This window comes from Asterias rubens, chromosome 7 (genome assembly GCF_902459465.1).
Source record: "Asterias rubens chromosome 7, eAstRub1.3, whole genome shotgun sequence".
NCBI classification, from domain to species: domain Eukaryota; kingdom Metazoa; phylum Echinodermata; class Asteroidea; order Forcipulatida; family Asteriidae; genus Asterias; species Asterias rubens.
In genome coordinates this window covers 8,703,142-8,730,921 of record NC_047068.1, presented here as the reverse complement: position 1 = coordinate 8,730,921, position 27,780 = coordinate 8,703,142, and the positions used below count along the sequence as shown (strand labels likewise).

At 38.4% G+C, this 27,780-nt stretch overlaps 1 protein-coding gene across 2 annotated transcripts in view; it reads left to right on the top strand.

Moving 5' to 3' along the window:
• The window catches only part of LOC117292561 (uncharacterized exonuclease C637.09-like), a 34,409-nt gene extending 8,161 nt beyond the window's left edge, over positions 1-26,248 (top strand). For both annotated transcript variants that reach the window (XM_033774665.1, XM_033774664.1), the window contains 23 exons: positions 884-976; positions 2,469-2,579; positions 3,010-3,096; positions 4,447-4,521; positions 5,028-5,102; positions 6,031-6,090; positions 6,608-6,706; positions 7,538-7,624; positions 8,378-8,545; positions 9,667-9,738; positions 11,049-11,108; positions 11,307-11,462; positions 12,930-13,075; positions 13,812-13,938; positions 14,224-14,374; positions 15,897-16,087; positions 17,358-17,473; positions 18,561-18,699; positions 20,462-20,550; positions 21,826-22,029; positions 24,058-24,175; positions 25,370-25,480; positions 26,034-26,248. In XM_033774665.1, the coding sequence (XP_033630556.1) occupies positions 884-976; positions 2,469-2,579; positions 3,010-3,096; positions 4,447-4,521; positions 5,028-5,102; positions 6,031-6,090; positions 6,608-6,706; positions 7,538-7,624; positions 8,378-8,545; positions 9,667-9,738; positions 11,049-11,108; positions 11,307-11,462; positions 12,930-13,075; positions 13,812-13,938; positions 14,224-14,374; positions 15,897-16,087; positions 17,358-17,473; positions 18,561-18,699; positions 20,462-20,550; positions 21,826-22,029; positions 24,058-24,175; positions 25,370-25,480; positions 26,034-26,192 (2,694 nt within the window). In that variant the 3' untranslated portion in view covers positions 26,193-26,248. The remainder of the gene's footprint in view (positions 1-883; positions 977-2,468; positions 2,580-3,009; positions 3,097-4,446; positions 4,522-5,027; positions 5,103-6,030; positions 6,091-6,607; positions 6,707-7,537; positions 7,625-8,377; positions 8,546-9,666; positions 9,739-11,048; positions 11,109-11,306; positions 11,463-12,929; positions 13,076-13,811; positions 13,939-14,223; positions 14,375-15,896; positions 16,088-17,357; positions 17,474-18,560; positions 18,700-20,461; positions 20,551-21,825; positions 22,030-24,057; positions 24,176-25,369; positions 25,481-26,033) is intronic.
• Positions 26,249-27,780: the final 1,532 nt, after the last annotated feature.

The window sequence follows — 27,780 nt, the reverse complement described above, 5'->3', positions numbered from 1 at the left end:
AGGCCATATATATTTGAAATGTGACATCAATTTTGACAGATAGTGCACTTGAAGGGTTATCAAAAACAATTATACAATTTGAACTTGAGGTTAAATACTTTTATGGACTATATGAGTGAATAAAAAACTAAATTTGACATCAGAGTCTCTCTTTTTATAACAATGCTCGCTTAAAGGATTCGGGTACTTTTTCAAAATGTCCATAGATTTCCATTAAACTTACAGGATTTGAAGAGAAAGATAGTGGAAAGCTTCCCTTCAAATATTACTATCTAAGGTTGTGTAGTTTTTGAGAAATGAGTAAAACAAGTCACAAAATCATTTTCGTCTCATGAGACCAAAATGATTTTAGCATGTAAAATCCCCTTTACCAGTTATGATATTATACCAAAACCATAGCATAACTGGTAAATACGTTTTTACATGCTAAAACCAAGATGAAAATTATTACTTTTACTCATTTCGAAAAAACTAAAGCACCTCAGTAAGTAAAATTTGAAGGGAAGCTTTCTACTATCATAATCTTCAAACTGTAAGTTTAATGTAAATCTGTGGACATTGTGTTTTTTGTTAGGAAAAAGTACATATACCCTTTAATTGGCTTTAGTTTCACAAAAATCTACATTTTTCTTCCAAGTTCTTTGAAAATATTACTGGTTTTCAGGTTGAGGAAGCGCAAGCCATGGTTAAAACCCCTTCCAACAAAAAATTGGGTGAACCAAAGAGTGTAAAAAATAAACCACGGGAAAGTTTGGAAAAGGTATGTTACATAAAACTTTTACAATGCTCACTTGTCATGCCTTAGTTTCAAGAATTTGCAATATTGTACAAACATAAACTGTTTAAAGTTCATTGAAAATTCCACTGTTTGGCTTCATTTCAGGTGGAGGAGAAGACAACTATGGTTAAAACGCCTTCTAACAAAAAACCCGAAGAGACAAAAAGTGAAATAAAAACACGGAAAAGTTTGGAAAAGGTATGTTACAGAAAACTTTTACAATGCTCACTTGGTGTGCCTCCAGCTTCAAGAACTGGTTTAAATTAAAGGGAAGGTACACGTTTGGTAACTAATCAAAACAAATATTAACTTAAAAACTGACTTGGTAATAAGCAATGGAGAGCTGTTGATAGTATAAAAGATTGTGGGAAACGACTCCCTCTGAAGTAACGTAGTTATTGAGAAAATCTGAGGTCTTTAAATCAAATTCGCGGAAAATTACTTCTTTCTCGAAAACTACGTCACTTCAGAGGGAGCCGTTTCTCTCAATGTTTTATACTATCAGCCTCTCCCCATTACTCGTTACCAAGTAAGGTTTTATGCAAATAATTATTTTGAGTATTTACCAATAGTGTCCACTGCCTTTAAGAGAAGCAATTATAGTAAAGCATCTTGCTCAAGCACACGAGTGTCAGGACCGGGATTCAAACCCTCACTCTGTTCATCAGGCATCTCAACACAAGTCTCAGTAGATGATGCCTCCATAACGATAATAATAATAAGACTTGTAATGCGCACGTATCCACCCTGCTGGGGGTTCAAGACGCAGTAAAAACAAAACAAAAACAAAACAAACAAACAAACAAAGCAAAACAATCTTGTACAGCTCCATGAGCTGCCATGTATGGCGCTTTAGCCCCTCGGTGTAGAGAAGCAATTAAAGCATCTTACTCAAGGACACAAGTGTCATGACCCGGATTCAAACCCACACTCCGATGACTTAACCACCAGAACTTGTCACCCTACGGCTTTAAATAGAAATGTCTTTATAATTTGTTTATTGTTTTTATTTCCCCAAAACCTCCAAAAATGTAGAACATCTATTATACAGTACATAAGGGACATAAACACGTAATTAAAGAAACAGGATAACCCTGACACTCTCGGTCGACCCCCAGACCAATTTGAAAAAGTATGACATAAAATGATGGTCAGAATGATCTGAGATAGTATCGAGAATATCAAGATCATCATATTCAAGAAACTGGTTACGAAACAAAACTGTTTGGACACTATCACAAATACCATGGTTGACTCACTTTACGTACTTAAGGTCAGAGATAATGATTAGCGGGTGTCTCAAACTAATTTCAATTGAAGAATCAAAATATTAATGACCAGAAAAGACAGTTGCTATATGGCTAAAAATATTCCTCAGAGTGAACTAGTGTCAATCAATAATCAATGGGTGCGTTCGATTAGCTTCCCTGTGTCGACCCTGCGGTGCTCACTCGGGTGAGCCCCTGACAAGAGCTAATCGAACAATCACTCACCCTCTTGTGGTGACGTCATGCATCACGGGCCAGCGCCAAAGTGACCAACTCCATAAGCAGGGCACTTGGGGTTGACCCGGGTGAGCCCCTGGAATGACGTCAAAGCTATTTGAACGTACCGGGGGCAGACCAGGGTTGATCCAGGGAAGCGCACCCAATCGCACCCAATATTGAGTATGATTTGTTGTTGTTTTTAGATGGTAGCTGAGCTAGAGTGGCAAGTACGTGAACTGAAAGAGGCCAAGAATAACTCACTCCGGAAACAACTGATTGATTTAGGAGTTATCAAAGAAGACACGAAACAGAAGGTAATGTGGGAATGTGAAGCAAGCCATCTTACACTCGCTTCAGACATAACAGGCGCATAACACCCTAAATTTGATGTCTAAAACAGTAAGTGGCTTTAAGTCAAAAAATCAACTTTTGCAGTCCTTTGTAACAACTCTGCAGCCAATTCCACAAAACTTTATGCAACTGCGTAAGTCCACTTGCGCAAGTTGCTCCATAAACGCTGTGCAAGTGGACTTTCGCAGTTGCATAAAATTTTGTGAAATCGGCTGCTGGAGGCGTCTCACCGCAAAGCCTCGGCTCCGGTTCTCGCCTCGTAGAAAGGAGCTTTACGGTTACTTCTTTAACAAATTTCTGTTTTTTCTATTTACTGTTTTGAAATTTTCAAGAAGTATGGAAATAAATGTGAGTTTTCAATTGAATTGAAATTATTTGATGGCTTATTTTTAGGTTGAAAAGGAGAACGCCATAGTTGACACGCCTACTAGCGTAAAATCAAAAAGTGCTAAAAAGAATCGAGGGAAACAGTTGGAAGAGGTAAGACAGGGTTTACAGAATACAAGGTGTTGGAAGTTGACAAACTAGTTCCAGAGGCGAAGCCTTGGGAACTAGTTTGCCAACTTCCAATACCAAGGGGAGCTCATATCGACTAGTCAACCGGAAATAAACCATGTTATATTTGTTTTACTATACTTCATACATATATAGTTGTTTAGAGCAAGGGAAAATTACGACTGTGAAATGAAATGAACTACGATAAATTTGTTCATGTTATGGATGTCGCTAGAGCGATGTTTGTTTGGTGTACACTAGTACCACGATCGTAAAGCGCATAACAAGTAGAATAGTGCCCCAGGACTACGTCGCACAATGGTAATGCACATGACAAGTAGAATAGTGCCCCAGGACTACGTCGCACAATGGTAATGCACATGACAAGTAGAATAGTGCCCCGGGACTACGTCGCACAATGGTAATGCACATGACAAGTAGAATAGTGCCCCGGGACTACGTCGCACAATGGTAATGCACATGACAAGTAGAATAGTGCCCAGGGATTACGTCACACAATGGTAATGCGCAAGACAAGTAGAATAGTGCCCCGGGACGTCGTCGCACAATGGTAATGCACATGACAAGTAGAATAGTGCCCAGGGATTACGTCGCACAATGGTAATGTCCATGAATAGCTCCAGGGAGCTATTCTACTTGTCATGGACATTTACCACTTGCGTGAAAACTCACGTGCGCACTTGGTAAAAGCAAAATTGACACCTGACACGCGATGATGAGTGGACCAATGAGAACTCGACTCTCGGTCATGAATATGTATGAGGTATAATAATAGTGCTTAGTCGATCGCTGCAATCCTCAAGAAGAGTGCTGTATTTTGACACAGGATTTTGTTGGGACAAAAAAATCATTGACATATCCACTGTTTTAGTCCATTTTAGATGAAATTATGAAGTATAGATAAATTGATTGTATTATCTGGGGGTATAAGCTGTGTTTAGACGACGTGACCCTCTGACGTCACTCAAAACTATAACATGATTCGCGCGCAAAACCTTTGTGTTTTGGCAGCCAGCTAGAAAGTACACTCAATCTTACCATGACTACCCGTCTTTTTGCACGGCGAAACATGACGTGCACAGTGTTTTGTCAAAAGAGGGGGGTTTGAATGTAAACATAGGTCACATCGTCTATAAAGGAAGAGGTGACATACTGGAAACCTCGATCATTATTCATCCCAATTTTGAAACCAAAACTTCATTTTGCATTTTGAATTTATCTTTGCTTGATTTGACCTCTGTCTCTTTTCACACAAAAGCTTGGTTTTTGCTTTGTTTGATTTTGAAAAAGTCATTGTCCCAAATTGTTGTTTAGGTAGAGGTGGAGAAAGCTGCAACGCCTGATGTAACAAAAAGTGCTAAAAAGAAACAACGGAAACAGTTGGAACAGGTAAGACAAGGTTTACGGAATACTAGATAATAATGCTGATTTCAATTTGTTGTTAACCCTTACTTCTATACCACTGAGCTATTCGAATGGCAAGATGCAGTTTAAATCTTTTATCACGTTTATTGCAATGATTTGAATGAGAATAATGCTTAGTTGTTCGCTGCAGCTGCAAGAAGATGGTGCTATTTTGACGCAGGATTTGTTTGGACAAAAACAAATTGGCATTTCCACTGTTTTCGTCTCATTTTTTGGATGGAGGATGAAATTATGAAGTATAGATTTATTGATTTAAAAAACTTGAGGTATAAATTGTGTAACAAAGGAAGAGGTGACTTAAGATTACGGAAAACCTTCATCATTATTCATCCCAATTTTTTAAACAAACTTAATTTTTCATTTTAAACAAATCTTTGCTTGATTTGGCCACTTTCTTTTTTCACACAAAAGCTTGGTTTTCTTCGCTATGTTTGATTTAAAAAAAGTCATTATCTCCAATTGTTGTTTAGGTAGAGGTGAAGAAAGCTGTAACGCCTGATGTAACAAAAAGTGTAAAAAGGAAACGACGCAAACAGTTGGAAGAGGTGAGATCGGGGCCGAATTTCATAAAGCTGCTTGAAAGCAAAAAATATTCCCAAACAATGTTCTGCTCAGCTGAATTGAGCAGGATACCAGTCACAAATGGTGCATAAGACATGCTTCTCGGGCTGGTAACCTTATTCTATCAAGCATGAAAGATCTTAGCTTCATTTTGTGTTTAAAGGCAGTGGACAATGTTGGTAATTACTCAAAGTAATTGTTAGCATAAAAACTTACTTGGTAACAAGCAATGGGGAGAGGTTGATAGTATAAAACATTGTGAGGAACGACTCCTTCTTAAGTAATGTAGTTTTCGAGACAGAAGTAAGTTTTCACGAATTTGATTTCGAGACCTCTGAATTTGATTTTGAGGTCCCAAAATCAAGAATCTGAAAGCACACAACTTCGCGTGCCATGGGTGTTTTTTCTTGCATAATTGTCTTGCCACTTCGACATCTACTTGAGTTCAAATTTTCACAGATTTTTTGGTGTGTGCATTTGTTGAGATAACCCATGTGAGAAGACTGGTCTTTGACAATTACCAAAGGTGTCCAGTGCCTTTAAGCAGCTCTATGAAATTGGGCGCGGTTTACAGAAAACTATATTTTAATCAGTGTGCTCATGATGAGGATTGCCTGTGCAGTTCTTGTTCGATTACGTTTTTATATAAAATACATAAAACATTAAGTTTATATAGTCATTGTCTGGAGGAAAAATGGAATTTCTTTGAAGTATTTGTTTCTTAATGAAAACTAAGACCTGAAAACTAGTTGTTGCACAAACTGTTTACAAACCAAAAACTCTGTTATTAATGCAATGTCTTATGGCCTCATGAGTCAACATTTCTTGCAAAACAAGAAACATATAGAATAAGATGTTTTTCCTTGAATGCGAGTTTGAATAATCAGTTTGTTCCTCTGTTCTCACTTTTAGGAAGATGCTTCCCCTGTCGGCAAAAGTGCTAAAAAGAAACGGCGTATAACAACGGAAGTGGTAAGACAGAGTTCAAGAAAATGTATAACAATCTTCATTCAATTTTTTTTTTTTTTTTTAAGTGCCATTAAAAACCAGTTTTCAATGGCAGTGGACACAATTGGTAATTACTCGAAACAATTATTAACATAAAACCATACTTGGCAACAAGCAATGGAGAGCTGTTGATAGTATAACTAATTGTGAGAAACTGCTCCCTCTGAGGTAACATAGTTTTTGAGAAGAAGTAGTTTTCCACGAATTGGATTTCAAGACCTCGGAATTAGATTTTGAGGTCTCAAAAACAAGTAGTCTCAAAATCTCAAAGCACCCAACTTCATGTGACAGGGGTGTTTTTTCTTTCATTATTATCTTGCAACTTCAATGACCAATTGAGCTCAAATTTTCACTCGTTTGTCATTTTGTGCATATGTTGACATACACCAAGTGAGAACACTGGTCTTTGACAGATACCAATAGAGTCCAGTGTCTTTAAACAAAATTCATTGAAAGTTCTACCTGCTCTGCTCATTTTTAGGAAGAGGGAGAGAAATCCACAGCTAACACACCTACTAAGAAAAAATCTGAGAAGACAAAAAGTGCTGAAAAGAAACCACGGGGTAAATTGTTGAAAGAGGTAAGGCAAGGTCACAGAACTAATCCAGTGCTCACTCGATTTGTTTTAGTAAAAATCACATGAAACATTTTCGTTTAGTTTCTTTTATTCTGGCCGTGAAGCCGAGGACTCTCAGAAAAGTGAACCTTATCACCGGCCAATGAAGATAATTATTCCAGTGAAAATCCATGCAGTCCGGTAGGAACTGAAAACCCAAACCACATAGTGCCTAGGTTGGAAGGCAAGAAAAGATACCACTACGCCAACCTGACTTTCGTTCAGAATTACGCACTTTGTCAAACAGTTGACCAAGTTCATTTAAAGGGAAGGTACACACTTGGTAATTACTCAAAACAAATATTAACTTAAAAACTGACTTGGTAACGAGCATTGGGGAGTTGTTGGTAGTATGAATAACATAGTGGGAAACAACTCCCTCTGAAGTAACGTAGTTTTTGAGAAAGATGTAATTTCTCACTTAAATAATAAAAGACATCCAGCCAGAAGTCTTGTATTCCTATCTGAAAGTACACAAATTCGTCCAATGAGGGTGTTTTTTCTTTCATCAGATGACCAATTGAGCTCAAGTTTTCAAAAAAACCCAGTTATTTCTCACTGATATATTTCAATTGAACTCGAGACCTCAGCTGAGGTCTTGAAAATCAAGCATCTGAAAGCACACAACTTGTGTGACAAGGGTGTTTTTTCTTCCATTATTATCTCGCAACCTCGACGACCACTTGTTTGTCATGTTATGCATAAGTTGAGATACACCAAGTGAGAAGACTGGTCTTTGACAATTACCAAAGGTGTCCAGTGTCTTAAAAAAATTGCACTGTTTTGATGTTTTAGATAGAGTCGAAGAAAGCCTTGGTTAGCCCGCCTGACGAAAACGAAACAAAAAGTGCCAAAAAGAAACGGCGAATGCAACTGAAAGAGGTAAGAAGCTGATACAATCCTTGATGTGTTTTAGTTTTCCCAAAGAAAGATGTCTACAATAAAGAATCATCTACATGTATATTGTACTGAACTTGTAAAGCGATGTGATACCCTGTGTAAGAGCATTCTATAGACGTTATCAAATAACCCCTTTTTTGCTTAAAAGTGCCCATCTTGTAAGGCAGGCCGTATGCGTGTCTTAACGCGTACACCAATGAAGAACGTAGCACGCAGCGTTCCTGGTTTGATTTCTATGGCACACGCATGTACACGCTTACAGACGCCCTGTTGTAGGGCCGGTATATCGCGATGTTCGATATAATCGCGATTAATGAAATTTGACATCATCAGTCTTAAAACTCCAAGTGAAAGTTGTAGAAGAGACAGTCCTAGCATAAGAGAGGTGTTCTAATGACCTATTCTTCTGGTTTTACTCCAAACCTATGGGGTGCAAGATGTCTCAGCTAGCAAATACATCGCGATATTTAATTGATATATCACGATATATCGCGATATATCGATATTTCGATTAAAACCAAATCCATCCGATATCGAAATCGTGTCCAAATTAATATCGCGATATTCGATAATATCGTGATATCGCCCAAGCTTAGGTGACGTTGTATTTGATACGGTCTATAAATGCCTGTTATTGTTATCCAGCAAGTAGGTATACACATGGTGTTACCGCTTACCAAAGGTACACCATTGATCAAGTTAATTAAAAGTGCCTCTGTTTTGCTTCTATTTTAGATAGCATTGTTGGAGAAAGCCATGGAGCCGGCCTCGGGTAAAACGCCCAAACCAAAAAAAATAACGGCAAGAGAATACTACAGAAAAGACCACGTTCCTAAGGTGAAGAAGTTGAAAAAAAGTGCAAAGAAGAGGATAAAAAAGAAGCTGAAGAAACAGGAGATGAAGGTAAGACCAGACTGAACAATTACAATCTCTTAACAAAAGAGTTTTTCAGGCGAAGTTTGCGATAGCATCATGTGTAAATCTCTTTTGAGTACTGTTGGTTCTTAAAGGAACAGGTAGATGATAAATCTACATGTAGGTAAGGTTTGCCGTAGTATCATGTGTAAAGCTCTTTTGAGTACTGTTGGTTCTGAAAAGAACTGGCAGGTGATAACTCAAGGTAAGGTTTGCAGTAGCACCACGTGTAAATCTTATTTGAGAATTTTGGTTCTGAAAATGACCGGTAAATGATAACTCAACATGTAGGTCAGGTTTGCGGTTGCACCATGTGTAAATCTCTTTTGTGAAGTGTTGGTTCCTGAAAAGGATCGGTAGATGATAACTCTAGCTGATGTTTGCGATAGCAACATGTGTACAAATCTCTTGAGTTGTGTGTTTCTGAAAAGAACTGCTGGGCGAAAACACTAGTGAGGTTTGCAGTGGTACCGTGTGTAAACTACTTTTGAGTACTGTTGGTTCTGGAAAGAACTCCATCCTGAAGTCTCCAAAAAAATAGCCCCACGCAAGAAAACGATTACTTTGCCACCATCTTCACTGAAACTTTGACTAATGCAGAAAGTTAAAAGTTAAGAATTTAAAAGTAGATCAACAAGACCAGTTTAATAGACGTTAGATTTGCATCTGGGATAATAATAATAATAATAATAATAATAATAATAATAATAATAATAATAATAATAATAATAATAATAATAATAATAATAATAATAATAATAATAATAATAATAATAATAACACCATTCATACAGCCCCTTTTCCTAAGGTTGCAATGCACTGAGAGAATTACAGGAAAAAACAACAATGGGTATGCAATTAAAAAACCGAGGGAAAACCATGTCTAGGCAAAGCCTGCAGCATTTAGCCAAGAAAGTAGTCCCTCAAAAAGCGGTCTCCGCCAGGACACTCAACAAATGTATGGGCCTTTGATAAAGTCACTTATTAAACACTTTTAAAGATCAGTCAAACATGGAAACAACTTACACCACCAAAAAAGGCTAGAAACAAATTTTATTTTGAGGGGGCTTTTGTGCTTACTGTATTTGGTTTTTGTTTGTTTTTTACAGAAGAACATGGTGAGGGTTCCAGAGAAGGAGAATGAAGAACAAGAGAATGAAAAACAAGCGACTGATTCTGAGGTTGGTTTTAAATCTCAATTTTTCTGCGAGGAAGTAATACAATAATACAAAATATATTTTTACAAAAAGATTACTTTGCCACCATCTTCACTGAAACTTTGACTGATGCAGAAAGTAAAAGTTCAGAATTTAAAAATCGATCAACAAGACCAGTTTAATAGATGTTAGATTTGCATCTTGGATAGTAATAATAACACCATTTGTACGGTGCCTTTTCCTAACGCTGCAAAGCACTGAGAGAATTACAGGAAGAAAACAAAACCAATGGGAATGCAAATAATAACCAAGAGGAAAACCACGACTAGGCAAAGCCTGTAGCATTTAGCCAAGAAAGTCCCGTGAAAAGCCGGTCTCTCTTTGACAAGATAGTGCAGGCCAAGCGGGGCAAGATTGAACAAGTATGTTTTCAGTGACCTATTGAAGATGGTAACAGAGCTAGAACTTTTGATGGAGTGTGGAATGGAACTCCACATCCTAGGGCCTGCACCTGAAAATGCTCTGTCTTTCAATTAAGAAAGTTATTTGGTTGTACCCATTCACGGACGTCTGAAAGTATTTTATACTCGGTACTTTCCCCAAGTCATGTGAACAAAATCCAGGGGCATATTACTCAGGTGGGAGGCAGGTCGTTTCCTAGAACACTTTTACCACTAAAAGTGCCTGTGAAAAACACACAAAACCAACACACAAAAAGGACACAGGTGTTTGACCAAAACTTGTACCCACACACCGATGACTTGATCAAAGCATGAAGTTACTGTTCTACACCGCTCGGCCACGACACTCTACAGTGTAGGGGCTTTAGATAATATCACTAAGGCAAAGGACACTATTGGTAAACACTCAAAATATTTATTAACATAAAACCTTGCTTGGTAACGAGTAATGGGGAGAGGTTGGTAGTATAAATCATTGTGAGTAACGGCTCCCTCTGAAGTGGAGTAAATTTTGAGAAAGAAATAATTTCCTCAAATTTAATTTCGAGACCTCAGATTTATCAAGCATCTGAACCCACACAACTTCGTGTGACAAGGGTGTTTTTCTTTTATTATCATCTTGCAACTTTGACGACCGATTGAGCTCAAATTTTCACAGTTTTGTTATTTTGTGCATATGATGAGATACACAAAGTGAGAAGACTGTCTTTGACAACTTCCAATAATGTCCACTGTCTTTGAATGATAGACACGCTACAAGAGAAGTCAAACGTTGAAACAACTTACACCACCAAAATAAAATGTTGGAAAATAACTGTACTTTGAGGCGTTTTTTGTGCTTACTGTTTTTGTCTTTTGTTTTGTTTTATACAGAAGAGTATTGTGAGGGTTCCGAAGAAGCAAGAGAATAAAGAACAAGCGACTGATTCCATGGTTGGTTTTAATTCTCAATTTTTATGTGAGGAAGTAATACAAAAATATAAAATCTATTTCACAAAAAGACTACTTTGCCACCATCTCCACTGAAACTTTGACCGGTTTAATAGACATAAGATTTGCATCTTGGATAATAATAATAATCATACTAATAATTATAATACTGTTTTTTGGTTTTGGTTTTGTTTTATACAGAAGAACGTTGTGAGGGTACTACCGAGGAAGCACGAGAATGAAAAACAAGCGACTGATTCCGATGTTGGTTTCAAGTCTAAATTTTTCCCTGAGGAAGTCATACACAAATTTAAAGAGCAATGGAAGGAGAAAAATCAACACAGAAAAGAAAGTCTGGTAAGAGGAGAAGTTTCTTAAAGGCAGTGGACACTATTGGTAATTACTCAAAATAATCATCATCATAAAACCTTTCTTGATTACGAGTATTGGGGAGAGGTTGATGGTATAAAACATTGTGAGAAACAGCTCCCTCTGAATTGACGTAGTTTTCGAGAAAGAAGTATATTTCCACGAATTTGATTTCAAGACCTCAAGTTTAGAATTTGAGGTCTTGAAATCAAGCATCAGAAAGCACACAACTTTGTGTAACAATAGTGTTTTTTCTTTCATTATTATCTCGCAAATTCGACGACCGATTGAGCTCAAATTTTCACAGGTTTTTTATTTTATGCATATGTTGAGGTACACCAAGTGAGAAGACTGGTCTTTGACAATTACCAATAGTGTCCACTGTCTTTAAAGTAATTGAGTCCCTGCAGGGGTGTTCCCCCTGGTAGCTCAGAATTTGTACTGGACAGGAATTGTTGTTTTCACTAGACCGGATTCAAAATGAGAAAGAATTGAAAAGACCAGAATCACAGTGGCATCACAGATTAACACGGTTTGATGCTGCTGTTGTTTACTTTTTTACTTCAAGAAGTGAACATTTATCTCATTGACAAAGGCAAGTGTGTCCAGTTTGTGTTTTCTTGCCCAACACTAAAATCACAGGACATGGGCATGTGGTCCATTGTCGAGTTCAAGCCCTACCCTGTAAGTACGTCTATTCCCCCGAGGGAGTTTGAGTGACCAGAAGAGGGACCTATTTCCCTCTCACAGACACGAGGGGGAATAGACGTACACTAGTTACCAAATTATGCCAGTCAATATGTGCTTTATATTACACCTCGGTCTTTAATGTGAACAGAAATCTGGAAAAGAAAGGAAGTTTTGTAATTGCTGTTCATGGTTCACGTCAAGAGAGGGCGTTGTAACCAGGCAATAGTTTCAAAGAATGGTGCCCGGCGGGCACTATTCACGCAAAACGTACGCATGCGATCACTAGACTATGTTAGTTCATCCCACGTGCCGTATTTCAGCCAACCAGAATACACAACAGGTGAAAGGTGTGTTATAATTATTTATAGTTTCTTCCTATTTCTCTACACCATGCAAAGCTTCAAACAATACTTACCAGAGTTTTATCTGCTTAGCCACCACAGTCTTACAAATCACAAACAGTACACCCAATCAAAGCCAATGCTCCGACTTGGATCCAACAGCAGGTTGAGCAAGAGTTTCATTTTTGTGTTGACGGTAATAACAATGAAAAAAACACTAATTAGGCTATCTTGAAATGAGCACAGTCATGGCAATGACATACATTTCCCAATTTTTAATATATGTTTTTCATTCCCCGAAACTTCTGTGTTTGTAATTCAACAAACACATTTCTAGTTGTAGACATTATTGTTTTCAATCGTATCAAAAGCAAGTGGATATAAATCTAATAGTGAATTTGAAAACCTTTTTTTTCCATTACAGCAATATGCGAAGATGTTCCTGTATCAGGAATTTGCGAGTAAGCTTGATCCGAGAGAGACATCTCAGCCACTTCGTCTTCAGGATATCCAGGACTTAATACAATTTGCTGTCCTCATGGGAACGTTCTCAAATATTCCCACAATCAGGTATGACCATCAAAATATTAAAGGAACACGTTGCCTTGGATCGGACGAGTTGGTCTAGGAAAAAGCGTTTGTAACCGTTTGTTATAAAATGCATATGATTGGAAAGATGTTTTAAAAGTAGAATACAATGATTCACACAAATTTGCCTCGAAATTGCGTGTTTTCCTTTTACTTTGCGAACTAACATGGTCAGCCATTTATGGGAGTCAAAAATTTGACTCCCATAAATGGCTGACCGTGTTTGTCGACGAGGTAAAAGGAAAACCACGCAATTACGAATGATACGTGTGTGGATCATTATGATCTACCTTTAAAATATCTTTCTAATCATATGTATTTTATAACGAACGTTTACAACGTGTTCCTTTAATATCATTTTGTTTTTGCTAATACATTGATGTGTATTAAGCACTGTAAACTCAGTATTTCCCCGAGTTCTGTGAAAAAAATCCACAGGCAAACACTCGGGTGGGGTTTGAGCCCCACAACTTTTGTATTGCAGATGTCACCTTTAGACCAACGAGCTAGCCCGGTGGCTAAAGGGAGTTTTAAACCAAAAATAAATTGAAAACAAAAATACAATTATTAAAATATAGAAAAATAGAATTAGCTGTAGCATACTGCTTACCAACCAAAAGGACGCAAACAATAGTTTGTGACCTGACGTTTTGACCCTATCAGAGTCTTTCTGGGATACAAAAGTAATGAAATTTGAAACTTTTTTTTGTCTGTGCAGATTTTGTAAGATAGTGCGAGTGTCTAAGATCCCTAAGGTCGCCGTCATTGTGGTAAATGGAGTCACCGAAAAACGCTTCCAGAATAATCTTGATTGCTTCCCACACCTGTTGTCGCACTACAGCATCGTAAGGAGATCAGTTATTATTTATGCTACACATTTGTTATTTAATGTACTGCCAGTTTTGTGGTAAGGTTTAAATAATTTTTTTAAACGCAAACAACTTTTGTAAGCGTTAACAACAATTTAAGTAAGATGGCCTGCAACTGTCGAGGCCTATAATTATAAAAAAATGCCTGCAAATGCCTAGTAAATTATAGTAGAGTGTCTTGCTCAGGGACACAAAATAAAATGCTTTCCTCAATTTCAGGGTTTCCTTTTTTAAACATTTGTTTGTGTTTCTCGTACTCAGACATCGAATGTTAAGGAGCCAGCCACGAGGGGGTCACTCCTCAAAAAGCTGTACTTTGTGAAGATCAGCTCAGAACAGACGAGTAAGAGAGAAATCTCGAACAAGGAAATGGACAAGCCTGCGGAGCAACCTGTAGATGAATCAGTCAAAGGTTAGGATTCATCTCACAGGGGAAAATATTTTGCGACTTGTGTGGACATTTTTGTCTGATAAGCTCCCAATTTTGACTTGACTTCTACAGCCGATTTTAAAGGGACACGATGACTTGGATCGGGCACGGTTCTCCTCTCTAACTTTTGACTCAATAAAACGGCCAATTGTGTTAGTTCGCAAAGCAATATAAAGGCAGTGGACAATATTGGCAATTACTCAAAATAATTATGAGCATAGAACCTTACTTGGTAATGAGTAATGGGGAGCTGTTGATAGTATAAAACATTGTGAGAAACAGCTACCTCTGAAGTAATATAGTTTTCGAGAAAGAAGTAATTTTCCACGAATTTGATTTAGAGACCTCAGAATTAGATTTTGGGGTCTCAAAATCAAGCATCTGGAAGCACACAACTTCGTGTGACTAGGGTGACTTTTCTTTCATCATTATCTCGCAACTTCAACAACCAATTGAGCTAAAATTTTCACAGGTTTATTTTATGCATATGTTGAGATACACCAAGTTAAGTGAGAAGACTGGTCTTTGACAATTACCAATAGTGTACATGTACACCACGCAATTTCGAGGCATATCTATGTGGATCATTGTCTTCTACTTTTGAAATATCGTTTTAACCATAAGCATTTCAAAACAAACGATTACAAATACTTTTCATAGACTAACATGCCCTATCCAAGGCAACATGTCCCTTTCATTCACATTATCGGGGACAGAGCTACTAGGGGACAGAATCTCCTAAATGACACATTTATTTAACAATAACTAGAGTCCAACAGTTTGGTCGTCGATGGTTTTAAATTTTGAAGAGAGTGTAGAAAGAAACCTTGTAAAGTTGAGAGAAATTTGTAACTTGATTTTTAAAGTTTCCATCGTTTGTTTGTTTGTTTGTTTGTGAAGATGATCTTCCCATCTAGCGAACTTGTCAAAATCCCACAATGGGATGTAAACACCAAGCTGGCAACAGCCAATCTCTCCCCTACAAACTTTGGTTTAACGCCTATGATTATAGTTGCAAAAATCAAGAAATTCTTGATTCTTTAACCAGACGACAATATCTATTCTAGTCATTTTGAAATCAGTGGTTAGCTGGGGGATTTCGAAACCCGCAACCTTGTGGTTGCAAGTCCTGCAGTCTTTCCACATGACCACGGTGACGCTAAAGGATATTATTTCCGTTATACTCATACACTGATGTGCGGCGTACTCCCTTAATTAGTGTACCACTGGTTTAAATCAACTCGAAACACCTACTATACTTGGAGAAACAACTCCTTAGACATGATACTCCAGTGGGATTCGAACTTGCAACCTTTGCCATTCTATAGCAGATATCTTACCACTAGACACCACTGAGCTTGCATGAGGTAGTCACAATGCTAATTGATCTGCTATATATTTTAGCAGCTTGTACTTCAATGGTTTTTAAAAACTTATGTTAAATTTGCATCATGAGTATACTTGAAATGTATATAATTGTTTTAATTTTTTTTTTCCTCTCCAGAAAAGAAATTTGTTAAAATTGCAATTAAAGAGCCACTCCCAAACATACCAGGGAAACTTCGCTTTGTGATGGATAAAGCGGCATTGGCAAAATGGCGTTACCCGTCACCAAATGACAAGAGTTACGTTCATACTAAGTTTACCGAGAATCTGACTGAGAGAAGCCCCCTCATTAGTATTGATTGTGAAATGGTGAGTAAGGAGTAAAAACATGTCCGACACAATGACTTCAGCTTTAGCTAGATCAGCTTGTCTACCAGTGTTGGAGAATAGGCAGGGGCGTGCGATCTAGGCCCAATTTCATAAAGCCTGTAAGCACAACAATTTTGCTTAGCATGAAATTTCTTCCTTGATAAAAACAGGATTACCAACCAAATTTCCACGTGATTTTCAGGATACGCAAACAACAGCTGAATACCACTTACAATCAATATGCAGCAAATGGAAATTTGGTTGGTAATCCTGTTTTTATCAAGGAAAAAATTCCATGCTAAGCAAATTTTTGTGTTTACAGGCAGGCTTTTTGAAATTGGCCCCTAGTCATAGCTATAGCCAAAGTCATCATGTGAATACCAATAGAGGACGTTTGGGACGCTTGGTGGCAGCAGACTTACCAGGTAAATCTGTTGTTCTCGGTATTGTGCAGCCGTAACTACGTAAACAATGGAATTTTACCCGATAAGTCTGCTGCCACCTAGCGTTCCAAAGTCTCCCATTGAGAATGTTATGAGTGCTTTGAATCACTGTGGGGTTATTATTGTGAATACATCATAGTTACCAATGTCTGTCAGGTGTGACAAAACACTAAGAACATTGCTGTTCAAATCTCATGTGAAATTGGGTTTAGCTGTTGGAACCGGGGCCCAATTTCATAAAGTCTGTAAGCACAAAAATTTCCTTAGCATGAAATTTGTTCCTTGATAAAAACAGATCACCAACCAAATTTGTATTTGGTGCATATTGCTTGTTGTTTGCTTATCCTGAAAATCACGTGGAAATTTGTTTGGTAATCTTGTTTTTATGAAGCAAGAAATTTCATGCTAAGCAAATTTTTGTGCTTACAGGCTTAATGAAGTTGGGCCAAAGGCCCAATTTCTATGAGCACAATCTAAGCACAATCTTTTTCATCTTCAAATTTCGGGTTGACCAAAGGAAAAATGCACTTAAGTGGGATTTGAACCAGAGACCTCATTGTTACTGTGCAGGCACACTACCAGCTGAACTATCTAGACATTATGTTTGCGTCTCCCTATTTTTTCTTGGCAGCCTCCAAAAAGGAGATATTGATAATGTGGAGAGACAACGAACATCAGGCTAGATTTGATAGGTCAGTTGGTAGAGCACCGGAACATTAATCCAGAGGTTATTGTTTCAAATCCCGCTCTCGTCAATTTTACCATTGTTCAATCCCAAATGAATCCAGAATTCCTAAAACACCTTCCTTATCTGCGCTCTCATGTAGTGTGTAACCAAAGCTGGCAGTGAATTGACTCGCGTGTCATTGGTTGACGAGGATTATCAAGTTCTGTACGACAGTTTGGTCAAGCCGAGAAACCGCATCCTTGACTACGTCACTAAGTAAGTAGAAGATAAATAATACAAGTAACATTTAAAACCCAGGCATGATGTTCTTCCTACTAAAGTCTGTTTTTCGATTTTGTTTACCCTTGGGAAAAATCTGGGGTGAAAAGTGACTAAATAGCCTGAACAGTCGCTTAAAGCCTACCCTATGAGTACATGTGGATCTGCAAGTAATGGGGAGAGGTTGATAGTATAAAACATTGTGAGAAACGGCTCCCCATGAAGTGATGTAGCTTTCGAGAAAGAAGTAATTTTCCACAAATTTGATTTTGAGACCTCAGAATTAGATCTTGAGGTCTCAAAATCAAGCGTCTAAAAGCACACAACTTCGTGTGACAAGGGTGTTTTTTTCTTTCATTATTATCTCGCAACTTCGGGGACCAATTGAGCTCAAATTTTCACAGGTTGGTTATTTTATGCATATGTTGAGATACACCAAGTGAGCAGACTGGTCTTTGACAATTACCAATAGTGTCCAGTGTCTTTATCGTTCTCATTTTCGTTATTGATATCGAGGCCCGTGTGACTGTGCCTTTACTCTAGGTTGTTGTGCACTGTTCTTTGAATCATTTTGTGGTAGTGGCAGGGTTCACATTTTGCACTAGACCGCAGACCAGAGGCAAGTGATGTTAGCATCGGCCACTAAACCTACAACCAGGGCCCAATTTCATAGAGCTGCTAAGCTCACAAACTTGCTTAGCATGACATTTTTGCCTTGATAAAAACAGGATTACCAACCAAATATCCACGTGATTTTCAGGATAAACAAACAACAGCTGAATACCAGTAACAAGCAATCTGCAACAAATAGAAATTTGGTTTGTAATCCTGTTTTAATCAAGGAAGGAATTTCATGCTAAGCAAATTATTGTGGTGAGCAGCTCTATGAAACAAAACAATTTCATAATAAATCTTTCTCAGTCATGTAGTTTCTGATCTTGTAGAAGAAATTCTGGTCCGGTAAAAACAAATTGAGCTGCAGGTTCTGGGGTCTTGTGAATTTTTAGCCACAAATCTAGCCTTTGGAGTATTCTGCACATGTGTTGACTGTAATTTGTATTTTGTTTTGTGTGTGTGTGTACAGATTTAGCGGTATTACTAAGCAGCTTCTAGACCCTGTTACTACGCGGATAGAAGACATACAGAAGGACATCATTGAACTGTTACCTCCAGATGCCATCCTCGTCGGTCAGTCACTGGAGAACGATCTCAGAGCGATGAAGGTTTGAAAGAGGATTTCCTTTGGTTCAAATAATTTTGCAGTGACACCATGTAGATAACACCCGAACCAAATTATTGAATTGAGTCCATGAAAAGTTCGCGTCTGAAACAGTTAGGAGCGACTAGAGGCGCTTGAAGTCGAAAGATCAACTGTTGCATTCGTTTGGAACAACTCTGGAGCGCCTTGATTTCAGACGTCGATCTTTTCACGAGCCGAGCCAGTGTAAATGTTATGTTAAGTTCGCCTGTCTGAAACCAAAATTTATTTGGGTCAACCTTCAGTCGCTATTAATCTATTTGGTTCAGTGCGACTCTGGCGCGCCTGTCTGAAATGGGTGTAAATCTCTTATGAATGATGGGGGTTTTGAGATGAACTGTAGGGCTTCAACAACTCTGATAGTGTATTGGTTCTAAGCTTGGGCGGTTCCAGAAATTAGGGGCTCGGTTCCGGTTTCCGGTTCTGAGACATACCCGGTTCCAATTCAATATAAAACATAAGCCGCCCGCCCCGAGCTCACACACACACAATTGAGCCGATCTATTTTAACTTAAAATAACCAAGTGAATCAGACATCGGTCCGGAGCTCACACACACACAATTGGAGCCGATCTTTTTTTTAAACGAAAAATTAATACCAGAATACCCACCAAGTCAATCAGGCATCGTGCCACCGAGCACCTATTCTCCATGCATTTATACAAGTCTTTGATTTGGCCGGCAGCAGTACGTCCGTAATTCAGTACGTCCGTCGTGCAGTACGTCCGTAGTGCATGCAGTGTGCCGTCTCTGTACATGGAAGTGTACCTGCCTGTACATGCATACAGTACTGTGTGTTTTGTGCATGGGAAAAGCTTTTATGAATATGGATATATCGGCAGCCAATCACAACGTGCTGTCTGGTTGGACTTTGGACTCTGTATATCTCAGCATATGCCTATGCATCTGTGCACTGTGTGTTGTATAATAATGCAGCCACATGTGATAGTTGATACTCATGTCGGCTTGAAGCCTTTGCACAGTGTATCTGCGGTCACCATTTTCAACATCAAGCCTCAATTTCTGGAGCCGGTTCGTCCCAGGATCGGCTCCACAGAGTCTTTTATAATTGGGACTTGGTCTTTTAAAATCGGAACCGACAAAAGCGGGTACCCGGTTCCACAGAAGAGTGGAACCGCCGGTCCGGTTTTCAATTTGGAACCGGGTAGAACCGGGTAACCGAAGGAACCGCCCAAGCTTAATTGGTTCGTCATCGGGAGAATTTTGTTATGATCCTTTCTACCATGTCTAACTTGCAACCCTTCAGGTCTTTTGTTCAGCTTACTGAAACCAATCTTAGACTGGAGGGGAGAGTAATTAGCTCACTTTAACCCCCTTTTTTTTCTTTCTTTTTTTTTAGACCCAACCGGCCAGAAACGGCTAGTACCAAAGTGCCATAAATTTCACGGGAATGTTTTTTAATCGGCACAACACCAAACTCACTATGCAGTGGACCAGTTTGCTGTGCAAATTTGTACCGCAATAAACTAAATACTTAAGTCTCAAAAACCACTGTAGAAACTTGCTAAAATATTTCCTTCTATTGCTCACGTGTATTTGCTTCTTGGTAATTGTGTTTGGCTTGTTTTGGTAAAATAAATAGTAATAAGAATAATAATGTTTAGCGATTATATTTGTTTATGACACGAGCGAACCCCCAAGTCTTTTTGTGTTAATATTTTGTTTTGTTTATTTATTTATTTATTTGTTTTCCCCTCTCCTTTTAGATATACCACCCTCACATCATCGACTCCGCCACTTTATTCACGGGTGACTACAGATTAGCTCTCCGTAAACTAACCAAGCAATACCTCAAGTAAGTCCATTCATTAATATGTATGAAGAGTATTTTCCAAACCTCGCCTTGGGCTTCACCTCGGGCTCCAGGCTATGTTTGATGTTCCAAACACAGTGTAATAGGGGCATTGTCAGGGTATTCTTTTGTTACTCTGCGGTTTTGCGGGTCGTTCGAGCTCCTTCTCTTCCTTCCTCCATGGTAATAGGTACACTGCTCCAAAATTGATGACAGACACAACACTGAAATCACTATGCATTGCTTAGCCGAGTCACAACTACCATTTGTCAACTACTTGATTAATCGTGCCGCCACGACTACTACAAAAATAGTCCGGCTACCTGCTTGGTGAATTAATTGTGTCGCTCACGCCTATTCACGTTGACATAGTGTACTTACGAAACACAACCAAACACAATCCTTTCAGCACAAATTTTACCATATTGCGCCTGCGTCAAACAATATGCCGCAATGCAGCTTAGGAAGTAAAAATTGGTGGCGACTCGGGTCAAAATCGCAACTATTTGAGGCGTGACTAGTCGAGTAGTAACTTTCACTATTCGCCCAGGCCTACTTAAAGGCAGTGAACACTATTGGTAATTGTTAAAGACTAGCCTTCACATTTGGTGTATCTTAACATAAGCATAAAATAACAAACCTGTGAAAATTTGAGCTCAAACGGTCATCGAACTTGCGAGATAATAATGAAATAAAAAACACACTTGTCACACGAAGTTGTGTGCATTTAGATGGTTGATTTCGAGACCTCAAGTTCTAAATCTGAGGTATCGAAATCAAATTCGTGGAAAATTACTTCTTTCTCGAAAACTATGGAACTTCAGATGTTTTATACCATCAACCTCTCCCCATTACCCGTCACGAAGAAATGTTTTATGCTAATAATTATTTTGAGTAATTACCAATAGTGTCCACTGCCATTAAAACACATCGATGTAGGGATAAAAACAAATTAAACTCTTTATCCTGGATGCGTAACATCAGACCATGCCTCAGATCTTCATCATCATCACACATACTCTACGTTTCCAAAACTTGTCAAGTTACGGAGACTGTGCCTTTTCCAGCTGCGCACCGCGTCTCTGGAATTGCTTGCCAGACGAGCTGAGGGACACACCTGATCTGTCAACAGTCAAACACAACCTCAAGACTCATCTGTTCAATTTGTCAGCTTGCTAGCTTCCGGCGCCTTTGAATGGTACCATTCCAGATACTGTGTGCCTTATAAATTGTTTGTTATTATTATTATGCAAAACTAACTCTTATTTTCTTATCCAGTTGGGAAATCCAGAAGGGTTCGGACGGTCATTGCTCTGTAGAGGACTCCGTGGCTGCCTTGAAGCTGGTTCAACTGAAGGTGAACGGTGGAAAGGGCGTAGTAGGGGGTCTATCGGATGTCAAGAAACCTGACGCAGTCATTCCTCCAGAGGCTCCCGAAGAGCCGGAGGACCTCATTGATGATCCCAATGTTCCAGTTGAGAGGTAAGGTTTTTGTTGTATGCCCTGCCTGCCGAAGCAATCCAAAGGGGCATGTAGACCTTTATCATGGTGTGGCCATCTTGTTTTTACTCCATTCCAACTCATTGTAACCAAACTGAGGCTGGACGAAATAATAGTCTGGTGCCATGTTTGCGCAATGAATGTTAGCATTCATTACCCTTATGGAAAAAGGGAACATGACCAAGATGGTGAAAGCGTGATAAAGGTCTAGAGCATACCTGCCGAATGTAGAGAAATGGTTAAAGGAACACGTTGCCTTGGATCGGTCAAGTTGGTCTTTTTTTTTGACTTCCATAAATGTGTGGATCATTGTATTCTACTTTTAAAACATCTTTCCAACCATATGCATTTAAAAAGAAAACGGTTACAAGCGCTTTTTATAGACCAACTCGTTCGATCCAAGGCAATGTGTTCCTTTAAGAAAATTTGAGCTGTATATTCTGAATTGATCACCCTTTATTCAGAATTTTGTGTGGATCAGCTGCTTCAGATGGCCAAGTGTGCCACCAGTACTAACTAGAAAGCTGCAGTAGCAGGCAAATAGGCAGTCACTATAGGGATTGTATAGTGGTAATGCTGTCATTTGCAACGTCAGAATGTATACATGAAGTTATACAATTGTTGCACGCTGTGACAGGGTCCATAGCTTGTTGTACACCCAAGGGTGAACCCTGAGGGTGCCATTTCACCCTGAGGGTGTGCAAAACGCCATGGACCCTGTCACAGCGTGCAACAATTGTTTTGTTATACCCCGGTAACATTATTATTCCTCTTCACGAAATTCTGTTGTCATCTTCAAACATTATTTACGACAAGTTTGCATAATAAGCAAACAGTTGGTCAAATAAGAGACAATTCTTCACTGTTCCCTTCGAACCCGCGGCCGTTTTGTACAGAGCGCTTGAAATCTACCAATGCTGGGAACGATCAAGGTAATATACACTGGTTAACAATACTCATGTAACCGGCAACGCTGCGCAGCCATGACACGTGCGTTTTTGTTGCACATCATGTGATTGGTTCTTGATCAATCAAACTTCACAATTTGTTACAGAGGTATAACTAAACTGTATGTCGTACACCTTCATTTCAAGTAATGAGTGCATTTTTGATAACAACTTCTGTGCACATATTTTTGTAAGGAACACAAGATTTTGCTTGATTGCTATTTTTAATTTCCCAAAGTTGGCAGATAAGAATAGTGTTAACCTTGTCCTTCTGCGTGTGTGTGTGCAGTGTGTGGTGTAACACAGGGTACTTTTAACAAAAGAACGATTATACCTTGATATCATCGCTTAACTTTACTTTCCCAATGATATTATACAATGTTGATTCAGATGGCAGAAAACTGTAAAAACTAAAGTATTTTAAGAAAAAAAAACAGAATCATGCACACTTAAACCCCAATGTAGCTAGGAACAAACTTAGTACCAGAAGTTGGAATACGCATGTCTCGATTGGGTTGCTCTGGTTTTCTTTACAAGTTCTCTACTGAAGACAATCGAAGTATACTGATCGAAACATCGAGCTGTTAAACAACAGAATCTTCTCGAAATAACCACAGCTCATAACGAGATTTAATCACATGGTAAACCTCAGTGTCACTTAATTGAAAACCTCAACAATTTCTCCTGAAGACAATCGGAGCATACTAATCGAAACATTGAGTTGTTACATGTTGACCACAGTTTCTTCTCAGAATTTCGTCTCACCACACCACAAACTTCACTCCATCTTCATCATGCAAAGCTTCAAATCCTACTTATCAATTATTATTATTCAGGCATGATATTTTTCTTTCTTTAGTCTGATTTCTGATTTGTTCGTCTTCGAAAAATGATAAACCTTTTGAATAACTAGCTTCTGGAAAGTGTACTGAAGCCCAGAGCATGTGTTAATGTAGGTCAGCCCTTGTAAATGTTGCTGCTTTTGTCCGAGTTCCAAATACCATGCAGAGTTATTATTGTTACTACTCTGATTGATTTTCTCTTTACCATTCTGTTTTCCCAGTATGTTCATGGCGTCTCATGCCATTGGTAAAGTCAACATGATAGTGGACTGTGAATACAGAGCCATGAAGTTCTTCAGGTACCCTGTTGGAACTCTTCCCTGCAACTCTGATACAGAGGTTTGTGTTTTTTAAATAGCTGGTAGATTGCTTCTCAATTGATCGCTATGTATATTTTTGGTAATAGCTCTGTTTTTGTTTGTGAGATGGTTGGCTGTTCTCACCTGATGTTGATACTCCATAAAATGACTCCATAAAATGGCCGACCGTGTTAGTTCGCAAACTAAAAGGAAAACGACACAATTTCGAGGCATATTTGTGTGGATCGCTATATTCTACTTTTAAAACATCTTTCTCACCGTATGCATTTTATATCAAACATTTCAAATGCTTTTCTTAGACCAATTCGTCCGATCTAAGGCAACGTGTCCCTTTAAGCATTTTTGAAACGATCTCATCTATTTCTGCAGCATCGGCAGCCAAATGGGCGCACTGATTGCTACATGTTACCATTCACATCAACCCTCACAGGAGGCCTCCCGGGTGATGAGAAGCAATTATGGTTGATTATCTTTCTAAATAACACAAGTGTCGCAACTGGGATTTAAACCGACATTCCAATGATTTAGGCCATCAGACTTGAATTAGATGCTCTAAACTACTTTGCCTTTGCACGCTATGCATTCAACCTGTGTGCTATTCAGGCGTGAAATCGTGAAGCTTAAACGGTGTATGTACTTTTTGTAGGACAAAAAATACAATGTCCACAGATTTACACTAAACTTACACAGTTTGAAGATAATGATAGAAAGCTTCCCTGAAAATATTACGTGCTGAGGTGCTGTAGTTTTTGGGTAATGAGTAAAACAATGTCATGAAAATAATTTTGGTCTCATGAGACTAAATTATTTTTAGCATTTACAAACGTATTTTCATTACATTGTTTTACTCATTTCGCAAAAACTACAGCACCTCAGTAAGTAACATTTGAAGGGAAGCTTTGCACTATCATTATCTTCAAACCCTGTAAGTTTAATGTAAATCTATGGACATTTTGAAAAAGTACCCAAATCCTTAAAACGTAAACTTGTGTCTATTGCTGGTTTCCAGGAGGGGAGTAACGATTGTGGACTAGACAAAAATGTCCCAAAAGGGACAGCTTGAAGCTGGGCCAGTACTGGCCAGGGGGCATTTTTTTTTACCATGGAAGAAACAATATCATGCCTTATATAAACACCTAGCTTGTATTGTAATTTGTGACATAATTACAAAAAAATTAAGACATAATTACTGTTTCTGTTTTATGGATTGTAGGCAACCAAATTAGCCGTCGAGCGGATACCAACTTCAGATTTTGTCAGCGTTCAGTTCTACGATTACGAGAAGTTGATAAATTGGTTCACATATTCTGAAAGTGAATCCAAGGTAATGCAAAATGAGTTAATATGCAAATGATTCTTCATTAAAAATAAGTCAATATGTAAATGACACAATTAGACTATGAGATATATTCCAGAGTGCTGAAAGACACTGGACACCTTTGGTAATTGACCAGTCTTCTCACTTGGTGGATCTCAACATATGCACAAAAAAACAACCCTGTGAATATTTGAACTCAACTGGTCTGCGAAGTTGCGAGATAATAATGGAAAGAAAAAAAACCTTGTCACACGAAATTGTGTGCTTTCAGATGCTTGATTTTGGGATCTCAAAATCTGGTCTAGCTAGCGATCAGGTTTGATCTCTAGCCAGACCAGCATGCACCTCATTCAACAGTTGGCATTTGCGCAATTTGGTATTTGTCAAAAGGTCCATGTACATGTGGTGTAAGCTTTAGACAACTTTTCAATCAGTTTTCCTAGGTTTTTTTTTTCAAGGCCCCCCCCCCCCCCAAAAAAAGGAGCTGATATCAGATTAAAGTAGGAATAATAGCACGTCGGAATTCTCATGTTTTGTCGTCTGATCTTCTTATTTTTAGGCTGAACTACGCTTGCAGGATAAGAGAATAGAGGAGATTTATCAGACCTTACCTTTGGGGAGTATGTTTGTGGTCATCTTGGGAGACTTCACCATCAACCATCCCGAGCCCCCTGCCGATGAACTAGGAATACGTTTCTTTACTGGATTGAGAGTTTAGATGTACGATTACCCTCCAATGGTTTGGAAGTCCAAATCATAGAGTCGTATATATTAGAACTACATGTAGAGAGTGCACTGGCCTAGATTTGTTGACCGGTGTGGGGCCATTTTGTAAGTTGATAAAACAGCATAGCATAACGTTATCATAACATAACACACACACCAGCGTTCTTACAAAAATGGCGCGCGGTCTCCTTGTGGACCTGTTGCGATTGTGCATTTACCATCACCAGTGCGCCATCTAGTTCTAATATATAACTGTATAGTCCAAATAGACGTTCATGCATTGCACTATCTAGCCGCCATCTTAGAGGCAAACGGACGAAGAAAAATGTAAATACACAGATTGTTGATGTGCGGCAAACAGGATTGGCCAATTAAGCAGCCTCTTTTTTACCTCTAGGCATTGGACGTCCTACTCAAATGATGTCATATGCATAAGTCATATTAAAACCATTCTTTATTGGCTTTGATGGGGAATCATTCTAATAAAGAGTGCATTCTGAATCTCCTTGGTTTGTTTGTTTGTTTGTTTGTTTGTTGTGTTAATTTGTTTGTTATGTTGTCCTCTTATAACACCATTCCTGTAGTAAAGAGGGAAGATTGAAAAATGTTAAAAATATGTCAAAAATTCACCAGGGGCGAGTCCAGCACTATCATCAATTTGTGTCAAAATCTTTAAACATCACAAAGGGTAAATCCAAATTTGTTTAATCAAATTTTGCCAAACAAGTATATCCACAGTTTTATCAAATTTGGGTCCAAAGTGAAACATTTCACAAGGCAGTTTTATCAAATTTGTGTTCAAAAATCAAAAGGGAGCAGTTTTATCAAATTTGTGTCCAAAATTGAAAAATCATAAGGGGCAAGTCCAGCTTTTTGTATCAAATTTTTTCAACATTTAAAAAAAAACACAAGGGGTAGTAAGTCCAGTGGTTTTTATCAAATTTCTGTCCAAAATTGAAAAACTCACAAGGGGTAAGTCCAGCATTTTAATCCAATTTGGTAAAGAAGGAATTCACTAAGGGTTAGTCCAGCTATGTTAACGAATTTGACGTAATGAGTTACTTTGAAGTTACTGTCAACATGAAGTATGTGAATATGTGTTGTGTTATCAATTAGCTTTTGACAAATACTCGTTTAGGGTCAAAACCTCAGGCAATTAACTAATTTAATTGTTTGTTTACTTTACTAACATCAACAAATTACAATCGTTAACTTAATTTTAAACACACATGTTCCTTTTTATTTTCCATCGGTAATAAAAACAAAACAATGTACCTTTGTTATATACTATCGATAATCAAGAATGATCGCTACATTCTCCGTACTATAATGTTGGTATAAAATAGACTACATACAATTTGAAAGCCTTGAGTTAATGCATCTAAAGCCCGATTCATACTTCCTGCGAATGCAAAGCTAATGGTGACGTCACAAATTTGCAACAATTAATGCGCAGGGGTTGACATGTGCTCAACTCCCTCAGGACTTCGCAGCGAAAACCGAGTTGTGACGTCAAATTCAATTCGCACTCGCAGGAAGTATGAACGGGGTTTTACTGTACAAACCTTTCAAGGAGAATT